General features: G+C 39.7%; 1 protein-coding gene across 1 annotated transcript in view; it reads right to left on the reverse strand.

Moving 5' to 3' along the window:
* The window catches only part of trpa1b (transient receptor potential cation channel, subfamily A, member 1b), a 43570-nt gene extending 36637 nt beyond the window's left edge, over positions 1–6933 (reverse strand). The window contains exons 1-2 of the mRNA XM_079661581.1: positions 6835–6933; positions 2702–2827 (exon numbers count right to left, since the gene is read on the reverse strand). Coding sequence (XP_079517707.1) covers positions 2702–2797 — 96 coding nt within the window. The 5' untranslated portion in view covers positions 2798–2827; positions 6835–6933. The remainder of the gene's footprint in view (positions 1–2701; positions 2828–6834) is intronic.
* Between the last annotated feature and the right edge of the window lie 13503 nt (positions 6934–20436).

Below are 20436 nucleotides of genomic sequence, written 5' to 3' on the forward strand. Positions count from 1 at the left end.
AAAAAGACGTAATATGTTAGGAGATAGCTCACCGGCTTGAGCTTGAATATCAGGATCCATGTATCTGTGATCCTCTCCAGAATGGAAGTAGTCATCACATACAGAGCATCAGCTAGTTCCTGAACAGTGTCCTTCACATGCTGATATCCAAGAGAGGGAGTTACCCAGTCACAAGATGGAGGAATAGAAAGCAGTATTCAATGTTTACTTCAGATTAGCTCCACGTCAGAAATGATCATGCTTGTCATATGTCTCTCTCCATAGAGGCTGAATCATCATGTTAATCACATAGCTATCATATGCTCAAACAGTCCTGATGCTCTTCTAGGTAATCACACATCCTGTCATGTTCACAGCTACAGTTGATACCTTTGTTATCATGTTGCTCTCATGTTGGAACAGGACATTCAGTATGTTCCCAACATAATACAATCAACAGAAAGTGATCCGTTCTCCATTAGTGCGGCTCTGATTTCATCAAAGTGAGAATTGATGCAGTGCAAACAGGAAATGACAGCTTTAAGTCTCTCGTCTCAGTTGCAATAAGTTAATTACGTGGTCTTTTAATGAAATTTTTGGTGGCTTTTCTCAACCATGTGTATTATTCACCATGAATGGTTCTGGATGGGAGTCGACCACAGGTTATAAATCATTCTGTTTAGTGAAATAGTTAATATTTAATATTTATTTCGCTTTACAAACATTGCAAAGCCAATTTGTTTTGGGGAAACAATTGTCCTTTATAGACACAGGCGCCATAGAAAGAGTAACCCAATCCTCAGCCCAGTTTAATTGAACTTGTGTTACACAATTACACAACAGATGAGATGTCATTAGGTTTGTCTTCATGATGGCTTCTGTTAAGGTTACAGAGAGTCAGGATTACTGGGGGGGGGGGGGTTATATAAACACTCCTTATGCTGTTAATACTTAGAGAGAGAAACAGCATCTTTGTGGCTTCTCTTTCTCAATCCTTTAAAACCATAAGTCCAAATCTGTGTCCCCGTGATTTTCTGAAATACATAGGTTTGTGTTGTTTCTGGCACAAATAGAGTTAGCATGCAATTAGCACAATAACCATTAGCACATGTCTGATGATCGAAACTGATCTCAGTGAAATTGTGCTCGCCACTTTCTGTTATGCATCCTTTGAGCCATCATCTCAAAAACATTCTCTTGCACTATTTTATTGTTTTATTTGTTTAATGTCCTATGTCCTACTGGTAACCGAGGAGAAAAAGTGTCGTCCAATTATTTTTATTTTCCTAACTATTTAGGGTTAAAAAAACATCTTGCAATTTAGACTTTTTAAAAATAAATTACATTTTAAATGTTACAGTATGTAGAGGACGTCAGGACCAAAGACTGCCTTAATTAAAAGATAAACTACGTAACGTATTATGCTTATAGAATGATATTAATACAAGAATACATTCACCTTTATTTAAAACATAAATAAGTAATTGATCTGAACATTGCTGTATATTACTAAAAAAATAAATAAAACTAGTTTGGTTTTTGGTGAATGCTGCCAAATCTTCAAAGACTTTGTCAATAGCCGCTTTCACACCAAGTACTTTGCCGTACTTAGTGCCGGCACTTAGTAACCCCATGGAACTAAGAGTAGATCACGTTCACACCGGAATAAGTTCCTGAGGGAAGATAACGCAAATGAACCGCTGTCACTTCTTCTTCTTCTTCTTCTTCTTCTTCTTCTTCTTCTTCTTCTTCTTCTTCTTCTTCTTCTTCTTCTTCTGCTTTGTGTTTACTGGCAGGCCACAAACCACTTCACGGCGTATACTGCCACCAGAAGTCCCCGGCCGGAAGTCCCCGGAGTTGGACTGGGAGTCCCAGCAGCTTCTACTGAAGCCTTCAGAGTAAATCGCAATCTCCACCGCTCCCATGTTTTATTTTGTGTTGCCATAAGTTAGTCTCTCTGCGTTGGTGCGCTGGGCTAATGCTAATGCTAATAATGCTAATGCCAGCAAATAAAATGGCGGCTTCACAAAACTTTTCCGGGTTTTACGGGGCGTGGTTTCCAATTCGCCCAGCCAATCAGAAATTGGAACTTTTTTCTCCCCAGGAAAGTACCACCTCTCTAGTAGGGACTGAAAAGGGGGGGAAAGTTCTCATGAACGAAGTTCTCTTTTTGGTGTGAACGCAAAATCCAAGGAACTATCGGAACTAAAAGGGAAAAGTGCTCCGGTGTGAAAGCGCCTATTGTAATGGGAAAAGTACTTAATTGGACCCCAGTCTGCACGGGCTGGGGTCGTCTTGACTAGTTTTATGGGTAAGGTATCCAGTTTATATTCATGTTGCACTGTTGGAGGAGCCTGTTCTTAAGATTTTCATTTCCATATCTACACTGCACGTGACGATAAAGCCTTGAATCTTGAATAGTGTATGCAAAACGATGCATTCAATGGTCAAAATGTGACAGACATGCATGTACGTATATCCCATTCACATTTTGACCAGTAAAGCTCATGCAACTATCATAACTTTTAATGTTGCTGCTGGATAATAACACTTGTTTTGAAACATGAATGTATGGTTTTGGGCGACATTTTTTAAGACTTTGATGAGGCTGTAAAGTCCCATAAAGGTTTTGTGATGATTGCATGAACACTTGAGACAGAAGAGCCAAAGCAGTTGTTCGAATTTAAAGAAATTAATAGAATTTGGTGCCACTCATTCTCACCTCGAATACATCTAGAGGTGCCAGGGCTTGATCCTCGTGTTCAATCACATACGTGTAACAACTGGTCTGTCGGGTCAGATCTCTGCCGAAGTTCATCACTCAGCGGAGACTCAACATGAGGGGAGTCTGAAAAAAACACAAACACACACACATGGATGCACACAGAGGAGGGAAGTAGTGGGTACAAATACTTTGTTATTGTACATTTTTCTGTTACCAGTACTTTACTCAACTACTTATTTTTCTGACGACTTTTTACTTTGACTTCTTACATGTTGAACACAAATACCTGTACTTTCTACTTCTTACATGTTGAACCCAAATACCTGTACTTTCTACTTCTTACATGTTGAACACAAATACCTGTACTTTCTACTTCTTACATGTTGAACACTAATACCTGTACTTTCTACTTCTTACATGTTGAACTCAAATACCTGAACTTTCTACTTCTTACATGTTGAACTCAAATACCTGTACTTTCTACTTCTTATATGTTGAACTCAAATACCTGTACTTTCTACTTCTCACATGTTGAACACTAATACCTGTACTTTCTACTTCTTACATGTTGAACACAAATACCTGTACTTTCTACTTCTTACATGTTGAACTCAAATACCTGTACTTTCTACTTCTTATATGTTGAACTCAAATACCTGTACTTTCTACTTCTCACATGTTGAACTCAAATACCTGTACTTTCTACTTCTCTCATTTCCCAAACAGGCTGGTTCCTTTAGTCTGAATGTGTGTTTGGTGGCGTGATCATTATTATTTAGAGTCATTGCGTGGCTATTGATTTGAACACGATCCGTGTATCCATCATTTCCTGGTCTTCTCTAAAGAAGAGTGACCAATGGAAACGTTGTCATGTTGCCGTTGGTCACCATGGAAACATTCATTAGCTAACAATGACATTATTGTTCTCTTAATATAAAGGGAGGTCAGGTACTCTTTAAAACAGCTGCTAGTTATGGGTACTTTTTACTGAAGTACATTTCAAAGTTCTTTACTTTGACTTGAGTAAAGAAGTTTAGTCAGTACTTCTACTTTCACCAGAGTATTTTTAAACACGAGTATCTGTACTTCTACTTGAGTAAAGGATGTGTGTACTTCTGTCATCTCAGCATGCACATAACAGCAGTTTTAATATCAGCGTGTATGAAGCATGCTACAAGCTGTAGAGTGTGATTTCACTGAGAGTGCAGATAACTCTCTCCACGAGGGGATTCGATCTCAGTGACTTTGTCTTTTACCCTGAAGGGCATTCAGATCCAGAAAAGCAATTATGTTTGTTCTCAGCAGGGGGGCGGCGGGTAGATTCTTGGTCCCAGGTGTCCTTGAGTGATCCTGGGCAAGGGAGATTGAGCTAGAGCGTTGTAATTGTATCAGTCACTTCAAAAGGCCAAACAACAAATGGCATTTTGGGTGGGCAAATTACTCCAGAGAGTTCTCATTGGAAACCCCACCCCCTCCCCCCTGACCTTACGCAGGGTGAAGTGTGACGGATCACTGAGGTTTTTACCCTTTGTTGGTGGAAGGCATTATGTTTTGTTGCCTTCTTGATTTACAGTGCAGACTGACTACAGCGTTCAAATATTTAAGCAAAACTGCACGGGTCAGTTCACCTGAACGGACGGGCTAATGCTCTTTTCTTTTAGCCACAAAACTACTATTTGTAGATCAGTCATGTTACCTTTAATTTAGGGGAAAGGTTTGTCAATGAAGTGTTGTTTAATGGTGGCTGAGTTTTAACAACTAAACTATTAAAAACATCTGTTAACAAACTCTCTGCCTCACACAACAGTCTCACTTTAGTGCAGGTGTGCTACTCGTTTGTGCATTATTAAAACCGTTGAAAATGCATGTGTTTGAAAGTAGTAGGATATATACTTTAATGCGTGAGTTGCGTGAGAGATGGTTGCTTTCGGACGCTAAATTCAAGATTTCAAAAGATGTTGCCACCCCAAAACGCTCTTTGCTCACATAAAAAAAAGGAAAAAGTTGTAATATATTCTGATTTTCGCTTCAGACTAATGTGTTGAATGGATGTCGGAAGCTAAATCTTCTAGGAGATTTGGTGACGCCCCATATTATACAGAAAACCCCCTCTTTGCTCTAACCAACTATCCCCCATTTTGCATCAATTCATCAAGACTTTGTTCACCGTGAAAGCGTGCAAGAACAGCAACGTTTTCTTAGAGAACATCAGAATATTTCTCCGTTAGTAGATCAGTAATGAACTCTGACCTCTGATCTGCTTCTCTTCTCCTCAGGCAGCGCTGCACATTACTAAATCTCCTGAACAGTAATTGATGAGAAAGTAGAAATATTTCTCGAACTCATGGCTTCAGGGGACTCACAACTAGGGTTGCAAAGGGGAGGAAAGTTTCCGGTAAATTTCTGGAAAGTTTCCGGAAAGTTTCCATGGGAAGTTAAGCTGGGCAATTTTGGAAATATTCGTTGCAAAATTAAACAAAAAAACATGACATTTCAACCGATTTTTTTTTTAAAACTTTAAAAAAAAAAGTAGAACAGAACAAGTTTTAATGATTTTATTCAATAATTATTTGTTTCATTGAAAAACGAAAACAGGAATGTTGAGTTAAATGTTACTCATCCACCCCAACCCCACTCATTAAAGAATGAACAAAAATGCACCCCCCATCCAAAGATCCCCACAAAGCCCCATTCAAAATGTGAAATGAAAAGAGCCCCTCTCCCTCCAACATGTCCCATTAAACATGCAAATCTTCCTTCAAGCAATCCTCTGCATTTTGGCTAAACCCTTTCAGTCAACGGGCTCTTCCTGGGCCTCATCAACATCACACTCTGAGTCTTCCTCTTCAGTGTCACTGTCCAGCCTGGTTGAGGATGGCTCTGTGTCCGGCTCAAAGAGCCTTATAGGTTTGCCCGAATGCCAATCAGTTCTTCTACTCTCACATGTGTGAACCTGTTGCGAACCTTTGTGTGGTCTCAATAGCCTGGCATGCAGTAAGCAGTGTGCTATGGCATGGATATTCTTGAATGGCATCTGTCTGTTTTAGTCAAGATTAGGCTAAAATATACTTTCCCCGACTATGTTTAAGTTCCCTATGAAGATCCAACCTTCAATTTTGAAAATTCCAGTTTATTCCCATAAATTCCCGTTTATTCCCATAAATTCCCGTTTATTCCCATAAATTCCCGTTTATTCCCGTGGAAAGTTTCCATTCCCGGAATTTTGCAACCCTAAAACTAAAGATTCACACACCTGTCTGTAATAAGAAACCCAATGCTTTCCATTATGACCCATCAATATTTCAGAGCCTCTACTCTGAACCCACCAAAGTCTTCACCGCAGTGTTTTTAAACGATGACAGGACTTCCTGTTACAGTAAAACCATGCATTCTCATTCTCTAATTTGATGAAACCCGCAGCATGTCATCCTCCCATCACTTCCCATCAGCCTCGGTAAATGCGTCTCATTGTGTGTCTGTATGTGAGCCTCTCATCTGTTTGCAGACGATGAAGGAAGGCCGCTAATGGCCACTCGTAAACACAAGCTGGAAAACCAATATAATCACATTTAACAAAGACTGTATATATCTGTATGCAAAGCATTCGTCTTACATTGATTTACAGTATTTACAGTATTTACAGTATATTTACAGTCCCCATTTAACCGTACAGGAGTATTAGTCACACATATGCTCATAAAAAACGAATTAACAAAGTTGAATAATTTATGGGTTTTTTATAAAAAATTGGGTTTTTTGCTGCAAAGAATTATAATCACATGTAATCACACTCACATTCGATACTGACTATAGAGTATAAAAGTGATTGTATAACTTGAAATATTAATAAATCAATACTGGTCTTTAATGAAAACAACATATTTAATAGGGAAGTTTGCAGCTGCGCTAAATGAGGACACTTGTTGGATCTCTCACTGCCTCAAATTACATCATATATTTTCACTTTTTGAGTGAAGTTCCATCTGAAGCTTCAAACTTTAACATATTTTCCACAATATACAGCTTTGTCAGCATCTAAAACACTCCTAAAATCGTTATTAAGGTTTTGAGTTTCCTGATAATTTGCAGTAAAGTTCCCACATTGATTAGAGTAAAGTTGTAGTACTCACTGTGTGTGATGCTGGAGATGAGCTGCAGTCAGATGTTCTCCTCTCCCTCACGCTGGGCTTTAAATAGTGGAGAGGAAGCTCCTGGCTCTGATGGAGGCAGGACACTTCCCCCTGTGACCAGAGGCTCACTCAGTTTACTTAATGTCTCTGGAAACCTGACACTGTCGTTAGGAGGGGGGGAAATGTGAGAAAAACATCCCATTTAGCCTCAGAAGAATACATGTAGTGCATCGCCAACAAGATGACTTTTAATCACAGTTTTTTACTTCAATCCTTTCTCTTTATTCCGAGGATTTTAATGTGTATTTGGACCTTTTCCACCATACTCCCAGCTGCTGTTTTGTATAAATCTGGTGCCAAGTAAAGTAATAATAATAATAATAATAATACATGGGATTTTTATAGCACTTTTCCTAATGCTCAAACATGCTTAAAAATAGTCACAGAATTCAGAAAGTGGACACTGGTCGTCCAACGATCGGACGATGTGGAAGATATTTCACCTCAACTTGCTTACAATGGCTCTGCAAAGGGTGTGTACATGTGTGTAAATTACATGACATGTTACTTGTTAGACGCTTTTATCCAAAGCAACTTACATACTCAATACTGTGGACGATCCCCACAGGAGCACTTTGGGGTGAAGTGTCTTGACAACCCACTACGCCAGACACACTGTAAATGTGTGTAAAGTGTGTCTCCCTGTGCATTTGGCCTCGTGTATGGCAGCCTCTGTCTCTGAATGAATGTGTGTGAATTTGTAAATGCTGACTGGTATATGTAAACTCTGGAAAATAGGTCAATTAAGCTTCTCCTGCTTAATCTGTGTTGTGTGAATGTTAGGGATGGAACGATACCAATATCGCAATTTCTTTTTTTTTTCTGGAGTTGATTTTCTTCATTTAATAATAAATCTGATTAGTACAGGATAGTAGTATTTTAAAGTGTCAACAATATAATAATCAGACCCTGCAATAGAATCAAGTTTCACTTTAGTTTTTCAAGTAACTCAACTCTAACTCACTCACTCAGCATCATCAAGGTTATCTTTTAGGAATATGAGCATGTCCACATTTCCAGGTAGAAGCTGGGATGTTTGGGCGTTTACAAAATCCCCTGCTGTGGAAAAAACTCTCTCGCTTGGTACTGATGTTGCTGGGACAGAGAGATATGCTTTGGCCATGGGTGACAGCAGTGGGTCAAACTGTGCATTGTCTCTCCACCACTTCAAAAACAATACAGTTGTTGCCAAGAAGGTGAGGCTTACTGACAGGAGAGATATAAATATACTGTTGGTACTTGTCAATGTCTCTAGGTGTGTACATGTAGCCCTGTGAATACCATGTCCTTTTGTGTTATCTGTTGTTTTATATGCTGTATGAACCAAGTAGGTTCATGCTGTAACCTACTTGCTGCCATGTTGGACCTTGAAAAAGAGATCGATGTTCTCAATGGGACCATCTGGTTATTTCATTATTTTTTTTTAATCGCGGTAGATTTTGTCAGTCTCACGCCGGGATTGAGACATTTCTTTACCGCGATATTCGATATATCGTTACATCCCTAGTGTATATGTTTGACTGAAGCTTGAATGTCTTGAACAGACACTTGTTTAAATGTAAAAAAAACTACACTCCAGCTTTTTAGTAGTTGCAAATGTTCTAATAAGGCATTCGGTACTGTATGTCGTCTCTGCTGAGCCAACACACATGTAGACACCATTCAATCAACTCATATGGCTAGGGTCTTTGTCACATTTGAGTATATTTTGTCGTGTACGTGGAAGAAAGTGACAGCTCTCCAATGCATCTGAATCGATTCTAGTGTCTGCAAACATCTGCAAAGTAAACCAAATCACCCAAAACCAGTCGTAAACACAGAGGCTGTATGCAAGTGCAAATATGGAGTCTGGCGATGGCATCGGTGAAATACTTTTGAAGTATTTTGACTTGTTTGGTCAGACTGTATATATATATTTTTTGTATATCTCACACGTTAAGCAGAGCGATCATGTCCTTTCCATCAATTCAAATGCTCAGCGCTGACCTTATTGTTAACGGCCTCTTGACATTTCCAACATGAACCAGACCACCAAGCTGCACAAAACACGGAGTATATCATCTGTCAAAGCTTCTCCCTATGTGTGAGAGGAGGCCTGGCTGTTCTGCTTCTGTTAAAGCAAGTGACCAGAGAGGAGGAAGATGACCTCTAAGACTTCCTTGTTGATGGAAGAGATTAAGGAAAACTCCTCAGGGAATCTCTATCAGGCAGGATTATCAGATAAGGTATATCATTAACTGAGGATTAAACGTGTATTTCTACCAGCATCGTGACGGGAATAAGTCTCATGTGAGCTCAGATTGTCATGTGAGCACTGCCTGTTGTTATTGAAGTGAGTTATTGTTCAAAATATCTTCAACGTGTGTTTTAAGGGTCTGAAACTCATTCAAAATGTAATTATTTAGCATATATTACTGTCTGACATCATCCCTGACTTGCAACCTTTGGCACATGTCTGAATTACACTATAGCAGCTGTTTAATAACTCTTTTTAAATGCACATAAAGCAACCCATTTTACTTTACATCTTTGTGTTTTATTTTGCAGCCGAACAAAGGACCAAGGTACCCATCACAATAACTGTCAGCAGGTACTGTATAGCATTAACTCGGACCCGGAGGTCAATCCCAGAGCTAATATTTGCCCGGTTATTGTTCTGCGAGCTTATCTTTAAGGTGTGTTATTGTCCCGGGAGTATTTGCGGAAAAGCCCCACATGCATCAGAAAGCGAGTATTACCTCTGAGCTTGATGGATTACATGATCATTGGTATTAGATAAATAAACGTGAGGGGAACATGGACAATATGCCACTGTTTGTTTAGGAAATGTGCGGTAAGGGGACAGATGAACATGCTATTTAAAGGCAGAGAAAACCCATAGATGTGTGTGTGTGTGTTTTGATTACATTTGTTTCAGGGATGTGTGTGTGTGTCTTGGTGGTGTGTTTTGAATATTCAGAGGGGGAGATGTGTGTTTAGCAGTGAAAAGGACGCTCTGCTGCACCTGTCCAACTGCTGACAAGACTGAATTCATAATGCACACTGCATACAATATGTCATTACATGCTCCCACACATGCTAACCCATGCATTTGATACCACTATTACTAATTCACATAAAAAGTTTACTTCCAATTTTACACGTTTGCACTGATTTACATATAGAGTGCTGCAGAAGCTCTTGAGGCTAGAAGGAACATTTGTGATGCATGTATTTAGGGGGTGTATTGGCAGAAAGACATTCATCAATATGTGAACATTAGTCTATAATCACCTCGAAAAGTACTGCTGTGTTTTTTTCCTCTTGCACCGCCATGTTTCTGCAGCAGCTATGTTTACCATTGATTTAGTTATATAACGTGCAAATACACTGAACAAAAATAGAAACGCAACACTTTTGTTTTTGCTCCCATTTTTCATGAGATGAACTCAAAGATCTAAAACATTTTCTACATACACAAAATAACCATTTCTCTCAAATATTGTTCACAAATCTGAAAAAATGTGTGATAGTGAGCACTTCTCCTTTGCCGAGATAATCCATCCCACCTCACAGGTGTGGCATATCAAGATGCTGATTAGACAGCATGATTATTGCACAGGTGTGCCTTAGGCTGGCCACAATAAAAGGCCACTCTGAAACATGCAGTTTTGCTTTATTGGGGGGGTCTGGGGGGGTCCGAAAACCAGTCACTATCTGGTGTGAGGGTTAGGGTTAGGGTAATGTTGTGAATCGAGTGGCCTGTGTTCATCGTCCATAACATACGCCTGCCCATACCCCCACCACCACCATGGGCCACTCGATTCACAACATTACCCTAACCCTAACCCTAACCCTCACACCAGATACTGACTGGTTTTCGGACCCCCCCAGACCCCCCCAATAAAGCAAAACTGCACGTTTCAGAGTGGCCTTTTATTGTGGCCAGCCTAAGGCACACCTGTGCAATAATCATGCTGTCTAATCAGCATCTTGATATGCCACACCTGTGAGGTGGGATGGATTATCTCGGCAAAGGAGAAGTGCTCACTATCACAGATTCTTTCAGATTTGTGAACAATATTTGAGAGAAATGTTTATTTTGTGTATTTAGAAAATGTTTTAGATCTTTGAGTTCATCTCATGAACAATGGGAACAAAAACAAAAGTGTTGCGTTTATATTTTTGTTCAGTGTACTTTGCAAAATGTCATTGTATTTCCTATGAATCTTGTTTTCTTTTGTAAAATTGGGAGTTTTTGTCATTTTATGATATTATTTACGAGTATCAGTGGCTTTTCTGCCCCTTTTTCGCACCATTTATTGCTTGTTATATGTCACTTTTTAAACTTCACAAATACATTTTAACATATATTCCGCCCAGAATGGATGAACCAAACTCTGGCTCTTAAAAGGGCTTCGATTGTTTTACTTTTGAAGCAGCAGCAGTTGGTGAAAAAATAAGAGGAAAAAGAGGAATAAATTGTTGCTTTTTGAATACTTCAAGTTTTAATTTCATCCCAGAGTTTATTAAGGTATTCAGTTTGCCCTAATCTGCAGACTTCCCTCCAGATGCCACTAAACTTTCCACCCTGGTCCCTTTAAACTTTTTTTTCTGCATCATTATTGGTTTTCAAAGTGTGAAAAGGACAGGTGAACGTGTTGCTCTGTACACACAATCAGCTGAGAGCAGCAGAGTGCTGCACCTGCACAGCTGTCACTCACAAGTTCACAGAGGCCTAAGTGGTGTGTGTGTGTGTGTGTGTGTGTGTGTGTGTGTGTGTGTGTGTGTGTGTGTGTGTGTGTGTGTGTGTGTGTGTGTGTGTGTGTGTGTGTGTGTGTGTGTGTGTGTGTGTGTGTGTGTGTGTTCTTGGTAACATGTGGCATCACTTATAGATGAGGTTACCTCTTAGTGGCGGCGTCCTCGGGGAACACGCTGCTTTCTGACACTTTATTTTGTCCGCTTCTGAGACGAGTCAGCATTTTGACTAGTCCACATGAACACCACTGGATTTTATTCACAGGAAACATCACTTCCACTTCCATTTAACCAACATGAGCTCATAAAAGTATTTCTTTATGCTTATTTTTGCTTGTTTCAGTGGTTCTCCTGCCTGACAGTGATGAGATATTGTAAATCACTGTGAAGCAACGAGGCAGATGTCTGTGTAAATATGTTTGCCGTGAATCTCTTCAGTCATTCGGATCATTTCCGAGTAATTAAGAGCTGCTTTTCTAATGTGAAACAGTGCCTGTCCATTTCGCTGAGTCTCCACTGTGAGTAAACCCCATAAGAACAATTGTCTTGGATGCACTTTAACACATTTCAGTGCAGATTCTGCAGACTGTGACAGAGTTGGACTTGTTTATATATTCATGTATTCAGTGTGAAGCAGCACTTTTTAACGGGGCCTGTTATTATTTTTCTGCTTCCTGCAAAGTTTTGAAAACTTTATATAACACCCTTTAACACGTTCACTCACACGTGTAAGGTGGCCGAGAGGTGATGAGGTAACGGGGAAAAGCAGTCCACCTTACATCAAATCAAATTGGAAAACATGCACTTTAAATGTCAAGCAACTCAACATAAACTGTGCTTTTGGGCAGAATGTACGGGATAATATGCTTTTTTGCAGAATTGTCCAACTCCCGATCCCCTAACAACTGTTAATAATAAGTCTTAAAAATATAAATCAGTGGTGCAAACACAGGCATGGTGAAAAAAGAGAGAACTATTCGAAGCAGAAAGAAAACAGCGTAATATACCGTCTGACAAAGGCCTGTGCTATAATGCTTCAATGAACTGTTCTTTATAATATACTCAGATCAATAGACTGAGATGTTAAGTTATAAATCAAGGGGCTTTATTATTATTTACAGCAGGGGTGGGGAACCTTTTTCCTTTCAATTTTTACAACATCCTCCGAGGGCCGTACAAATTATTGAACTCAACCTCTGCTTAAAAAAACTAAAATCACAGCCCATTCATTTGGCCTTTCTTTCATTCTGTGCAAAGAAAAAGCAACCTCTCAATCCAGATATCTCACCATGACTCGCGCATGCATGCATTCACGTGCACGGTTGTGGCATGACCACCACAAAGGAAAGATATGGACACAAGATGTGTGCAAATGTATTTAGTATCCTATCCTTGTGAACATGATTTAAGTGGGTGGGGGGGACCTAACCTCCTCTAGGGGGGTCTGGAGGCATGCTACCCCAGGAAGATTTTTTTTTTTAAATATTGACGTTAAAAGCATCAATCTGGTGCACTTTGAGAGCAACATGAGGAGATCTATGGGTACATCTTTCAACACCCATATGAAACAGAACTGTAAGCAGATTTTTCTTTTTGGATATTTTACAAATCACTCCCCTTTCAAACTCTATTCTTGTTATTTGTAACAACTTTTTTGTCACTGTCATATAGTATTTTATACCTGTTTTTCATTTAGTCTCTAATGTCTCATTAACAACTATAATGATCATATCAAGGTGTGCCTTAACCTCACTGAGCTGAGGTTAATTGAGCTTCTCAGGAGAGAGCTCTCTTCCACCTGGTTGGAGAAAAGCTCTTTAAATTCGTTAGCATAGTTAGCTAACCAGATGCTAATAACAACAGATCGCCCTTGGCTTACAACTAAAGACACAGCCACGCAAACACTGCGGCATGTGTACGGCTCCTTATGGGTAGGCCCAGCGCCATATTCTATCTATATGGCGCTGGGTAGGCCTACTGCAATATTTGAAGAGCTGGAGACGCGTTCCGGTGCTCTCCGTTACTCCTTTCAGACGAGACATAACCACGTGAAGACACGTGACGCTCGTGTTGTGTTCAATGAACCTGTTCTTGGCCAGGAAAAACAGGCACTCGCTTGTTTAATTATTTTGCGATCTAGATTTCTTCTTCTTTTTTTCTGACCCCCCCAAAACGAAAACTCTTCGGTTCTCCACGAATTACACAAGTCACCCAAATCAGCGTTAAAAAAGCGGGAGGTACCGAAAAGCGACTAATTTGCATCACTGATAAATATATTATCCTTATTTTTTGAACCTCTGTATTAATTTTTTTACCGGAATTAATTGACTTTTTTGAAAAATAAATCATATTTAAATCAAAACATTTTCTATGTTTTCTCCATTGAAGCCTTCAGGCAGGGCAAGCATCTGGGGAAAGAGGGGGTTAGTCATAAAATAAAACAACCATTAAATATAGATTCATGGTCAGTGGGTTTAAAAACATCAAGGACTGTTTACAAGGCTGTAAACACTTTAAAATATGCCCCACCGTGCAAAATGCAGTCTCAAAAGTGGGATTTGTGCTCTCTAAGGAGGCTCTGAATTACATTTAAAGGGTATTTCTGTGAAATGCTCCTCTTGAGGGCAAACTCATTTAGCATCGTAACAGTTCAACTATTAGCAAAGATGGAAGGAGTACACACATCCTTTACTCAAGTAGAAGTACAGATACTCGTGTTTAAAAATACTCTGGTGAAAGTAAAGAACTTTGAAATGTACTTCAGTAAAAAGTACCCATAACTAGCAGCTGTTTTAAAGAGTACCTGGCCTCCCTTTATATTAATAGAACAATAATGTCATTGTTAGCTAATGAATGTTTCCATGCTGAACAACGGCAACATGACAACGTTTCCATTGGTCCCTCTTCTTTAGAGAAGACCAGGAAATGATGGATACACGGATCGTATTCAAATCAATAGGCACGCAATGACTCTAAATAATAATGATCACGCCACCAAACACACATTCAGACTAAAGGAACCAGCCTGTTTGGAAAATGAGAGAAGTAGAAAGTACAGGTATTTGAGTTCAACATGTAAGAAGTAGAAAGTACATGTATTTGTGTTCAACATGTAAGAAGTAGAAAGTACAGGTATTTGTGTTCAACATGTGAGAAGTAGAAAGTACAGGTATTTGTGTTCAACATGTAAGAAGTAGAAAGTACATGTATTTGTGTTCAACATGTAAGAAGTAGAAAGTACATGTATTTGTGTTCAACATGTAAGAAGTAGAAAGTACAGGTATTTGTGTTCAACATGTAAGAAGTAGAAAGTACAGGTATTTGAGTTCAACATGTAAGAAGTAGAAAGTACATGTATTTGTGTTCAACATGTAAGAAGTAGAAAGTACATGTATTTGTGTTCAACATGTAAGAAGTAGAAAGTACAGGTATTTGTGTTCAACATGTAAGAAGTAGAAAGTACAGGTATTTGTGTTCAACATGTAAGAAGTAGAAAGTACAGGTATTTGTGTTCAACATGTGAGAAGTAGAAAGTACAGGTATTTGTGTTCAACATGTAAGAAGTAGAAAGTACAGGTATTTGTGTTCAACATGTAAGAAGTAGAAAGTACAGGTATTTGGGTTCAAAATGTAAGAAGTAGAAAGTACAGGTATTTGTGTTCAACATGTAAGAAGTAGAAAGTACAGGTATTTGTGTTCAACATGTAAGAAGTAGAAAGTACAGGTATTTGTGTTCAAAATGTAAGAAGTAGAAAGTACAGGTATTTGTGTTCAACATGTAAGAAGTAGAAAGTACAGGTATTTGTGTTCAACATGTAAGAAGTAGAAAGTACAGGTATTTGTGTTCAACATGTAAGAAGTAGAAAGTACAGGTATTTGAGTTCAACATGTAAGAAGTAGAAAGTACAGGTATTTGGGTTCAAAATGTAAGAAGTAGAAAGTACAGGTATTTGGGTTCAACATGTAAGAAGTAGAGAGTACAGGTATTTGTGTTCAACATGTAAGAAGTAGAAAGTACAGGTATTTGAGTTCAACATGTAAGAAGTAGAAAGTACAGGTATTTGGGTTCAAAATGTATGAAGTAGAAAGTTCAGGTATTTGTGTCAAACATGTAAGAAGTCAAAGTAAAAAGTTCTCAGAAAGATAAGTAGTGGAGTAAAGTACTGATACCAGAAAAGTTTTGCAGTAACGAAGTATTTGTACTCCCCAGCTCTGACTATGAGTGACTGAGGGTCAGAGCGGTCTCTGCAGAATAAGAAGTGTCTGTTTCTGTTTCTTTCCGTCTCTTTCCGTCTATATATCGTCTGTTTTCCGTCCCCACAAAGCCCCAGCTGCTGCTCTAAGCTGAGGTGAGCTGCACGTCGTTGTCTTGAGAACGCTGCGGGCATTACAGAGGTCTAAATCCATGATCCCACCGACGGTGATTATCTGCGTGGATTCGAACAGGTCAAATTGGAAAAACAATCATGAGTTTCACAGTCTGCTGCCGCTGCACCATCTGCTCCAACTTGCCCTCACACTCTGAATATTGAAGCTTTGAATCTGCTGGTATTCTAGTTTTCTCAAAAAACTATGAACCCTTAGTGTACATTTTTCTGCATGTTCACTTTGCAGCCAGACACTTTTTACGCTGCTATGGACAGTCTTGTACATTTTTCACAGATCTTGAAGTGAATGTTATTTTGTATATATTGATTATTGTGCTTTTATTTATGTTTTTAATGTGTGCATACTACATGTGTCTGTTGATTGTATATATATATTTATAAAACGGACAAGTCAAATCAAGCAATCTGATTGGTTCTTAGCCGTGATATACTGAGCGTATACCACGGGTAGAATTGTAAGTTACTTTTCACAACAAGTCAGTATCCCTCTGCGTCTGAGAAAAACAGTATACCGTTGGGCTGAACCACGCCCCTTAGCTGTGATATAATGAGCATATACCACGGCCTGTCGTGAGCTATTGCTTAAATATATGTGTATTTTGTATTCCTCTGGATTGTGAGAAACAGTATTTCGTACTTTGATCTCTACTTTATTCCTTTCATTGCCCAAAATAACTTCTACTTTCAGTACAAATTGTGCCGTAAAGCAAGTAGGCATATAGATAGACTTCCAGAAAGTCACTTCAAACTACTAGATTCATTAAATGATGTGATTTTCTCCATCTGATACCTGGAGGACCTTTTCCCCCGAGCCCACCTTTAATCCTCTCAGTGTATTATGCCATCTGTCAACACTGATCATTAGCAGTGAAATAACAGGTTTTGAGTTATACTTCTTATCTGAAGTAAGTCATTAAACAGGATTTAAATCAAAATGCATGAGAGAAATTGTGACCATCTTCATGTAGTAGCATTTCTGTGTTGGCCTATAAGCTCACTGTTTTAAGAGGAACTGTTGTGTGTGTTGCAACATGTTTTAAGACATATCTTATAGAACTGAATTGAATCTGATATATCTTTGGAGTCAATCTTATTATATAGAGTGTTCGAATTACCCATTTGCTTTCGGGGGAGCCCTATTTTTCAGTGCACATCCTGCTACTAAACTAAACACGCACGCTCTTTTGACTGGCGCAGCAGCGCGGATAAATTGCTATAAAAACACTCTGCTACTACTACAGACTGTATTTGTCTATAAAAAGACTTATTTTTATTTTTATGACAAGCCATGGATACCTTTCATTCCACTCACTCCATCTTTTCTGTGTCCAGTTAAAAGCAAGGTCAGGCCATGGGCATCGTCAGGTTCGCTCGTGCAGGGGGTGCCGGCAACTGTGGCCGTTGTTGAAGCCTCTTCAGGCTCTGCATCGGCAGGCCTCTCCCTCGGTGTGGAGCTGTCAAACTCGACCCTAACGCCGCTTACAGCCGGCCAACTAAAAGTTGTTCCGTTCACGTTGTCATTTTTAGACTTCGTCGCTTCTTTGCTTTTGAATCCAAAAGCTGCGACGCTTGGCTGTTTTCGTTTCGCCATATTTCAATATGAAAATGTCAAATACCGCGCCGGCATCCTCGCCGTAACCATAGCAACGTAAGTAGCGCAAAGAATGCAGCGCCGCCACGTACAGATGGCAACACCCAGACATATTCACAAATATAAAACAAATAGTCAGAAACTGTAATGAACAATGACTATTATTTATTTCAAGAACTTTTATTTACAGAAACTCAACATTTCTAATCTGTGTGACACAAATATGCACGATTTTGTTGGGCTCCCCCTATTTATCTCAAAGTCGGCCTTCAGGGGAGCTCCCCCCCTCTTTAAGCTCCCCCTGGCTCCCCCCATTCCGAACAGTGGAGTTGTGCAGGAACGAGTCCTAAAACCCTGAAGAGAGTCAGCATTTTACCACTTCCTGTTCCCTCGTCTCAGAGCCAATGGGATTTTTGAACATGTTTTTGGAAAATAGCTGAAATAAGGTCTGTGGTTGACTCAAATTAGTAGACGGATCACGTTTTGTTCTACGACATTAAATCCATCAGCTGGAGATTTCTGAAGAGTTGACGTGTCTGAAAAACGATGGTTGTTACCAAGTGGCTGAATAGGACTACAGAAGTCGTGGAGGCCGTTGTACGTCATTACGTCGAACACGTAAACACTCCTCTAAGTTAGTTTGCCCTGTTCTGCTTGAAAGCAAGTCCCTGAAGTAACGCTTCAACTTGTTCCATTTAGAATCTGTATGTCCAGTGCTTGAAATGGAATAAAAAAGGTGCCAGTGCTCTAAATCAGCAACTGTTTCAAGTCAATTTATTTATACAGCCCAAAAACAAGTATTTGGCTCAAAGTCATAGTATATCCTATAATGCTGGTGGGTTGGTCTCTTTACTTTATATTTTAGAAAGGCTCACTGTACTTAAACAAAATGACTCAGGGCGCATCTGAGATTAGAGGGGGTGCAGGGGTAAAGTGCTATTTTTATAAGTGGGGAGTGGACCTGACACCCTCTAGGGGGGTTCGGGATCATGCTCCCCCGGGAATATATTTTTTAAATATTGAATTTAGATGCATCAATCTGGTGCACTTTGAGAGCAACATGAAGAGATATATGGATACCTCTCAACATCCATATGAAACAACTGTAAACAGATTTACTTTTTCTTTTTACTTTAGGAAAGTAAAGCCTGACTCCTACTGGCGGCTGGTTAAATGACTCCTCGTCCCTGAAGGAGCATGCCCCCGGACCCCCCTAGAGGAGGTAAGGTCCACCCCCCCTTAAATCATGTCCACATGGATAGGAAACTAAATACATTTGCACATTTCTTGTGTCCATATCTTTCTGTTTTGGCGGTTATGCCACAACCGTGCACGTGCATGCATGCGCGAGTCTTAGTGAGTGTCTGCATTTTGGGGGGGCGCGCCAACTAAAATCTTGCCTAGGGCAGCAAATTGGTCAGGGCCGCCCCTGCGGCTGAACAAAACGTGCATTTATCAAACATGTTCGTTTTCCACAGATCTTATTTCGAGCTATTTTCCTAAACCCTCTGGAGAAATCCCGTTGCTTTTTTGTGGAGGGAACAAGCAGCTTCCTTCTGGGTGAATACGTCATCCCTGCACCGCTCTGTTGGTGTCTGAGTTATTGAATTCAGTGTCACTCTCCTCAGGATCCACTTCCTAATCCTCCTCCAGTGTTTATAGAAGTGCTGAGTCATGGTTAGTTAACCCTGTCAGCTTTAGAGGGCTGACAAACAGGCCAATGCTCACTGTGGAGAGGAGGGAGGTTTACTAATAGCTGCGATGCATAATCACTCATTATCTGGGGGAAGATAAGCTGTCATTGATTCCTGATTATTTAAAAAAAACACAGTTATAGTGATCCTGAGTGAGGATGAAATGCAGCGGGTATAAACAGGTAGGGGAGAGAGACGAGAGGATTTCTACTGTTTTCTTGCTCTTATTCAGAGGAGATGGAGAGGCATTGTGGGTAATGAACTGCTCTGCTCTTATGTTGAAGGTCATGGGGTCACACCAGCCCCCAAACTGTGATAATGAGCGCTTGTTTTCCTCGCCTCACTTCACGACAGAGTCACACTTTGCTCTCCGTACAACAGGATAACAAGCGCCCTCTGACAGGCAGATTGACTGTGAGGAACAACAACAACACTCACAATGACTCCTGATGGTTAGAGCGTGCATGGATTATTTGAAGGGGCCAAATTGTCTGAGTGCTCCTGGCCTTCACGATTAAAATGTCACTCAAAAAGACAACTAACAACCAGGAAGTTACTTAAAAGAGATCAAAAAGAGACTATCAACGTTAGAGAAACTGCTAAAACATCAAACTAGAGATACTAAATTACAACATAGAGACACAAAGCAACTTGAAATAACACAAAGTAGTCAAACAACTAGAAAAAGAAGCAAAACAACGACTAAAGAGACGCTGAATGATCACAAATGGCCTCAAAATGATCAGAAGGAGCAACAATACAACTGTGAAGTGTGTGTTTCCTGCTACAGTAAAGGAAAGGTTGGTTAAATGATTACTAATAGACTATAACAACTAACACAAATAGACCCAAAATGACCTAAAAGAGACCATAACAACTACATAGAAATGCAAAGAGACTCAAAACAACGATTCCCATTTGTAAACAAACCACTAAAGGCCCTCCATCTGATCACAGCTGACCAGAAAGAGCAAGGAAACTAATGCTAAGTGCGAGTTAAAGGTAAACACAACCACAAGTAGACCCAAAGGATCACAAACGGATGCAAAATCAGCAGAAAGAGCAACAAATCGACATGAAGGAGTGCATTGTCCCACAATAAGGCCATGAATACCCCCCCAGTAGCTGTGGA

Source organism: Notothenia rossii (genome assembly GCF_949606895.1).
Source record: "Notothenia rossii genome assembly, chromosome: 12".
NCBI classification, from domain to species: Eukaryota; Metazoa; Chordata; class Actinopteri; order Perciformes; family Nototheniidae; genus Notothenia; species Notothenia rossii.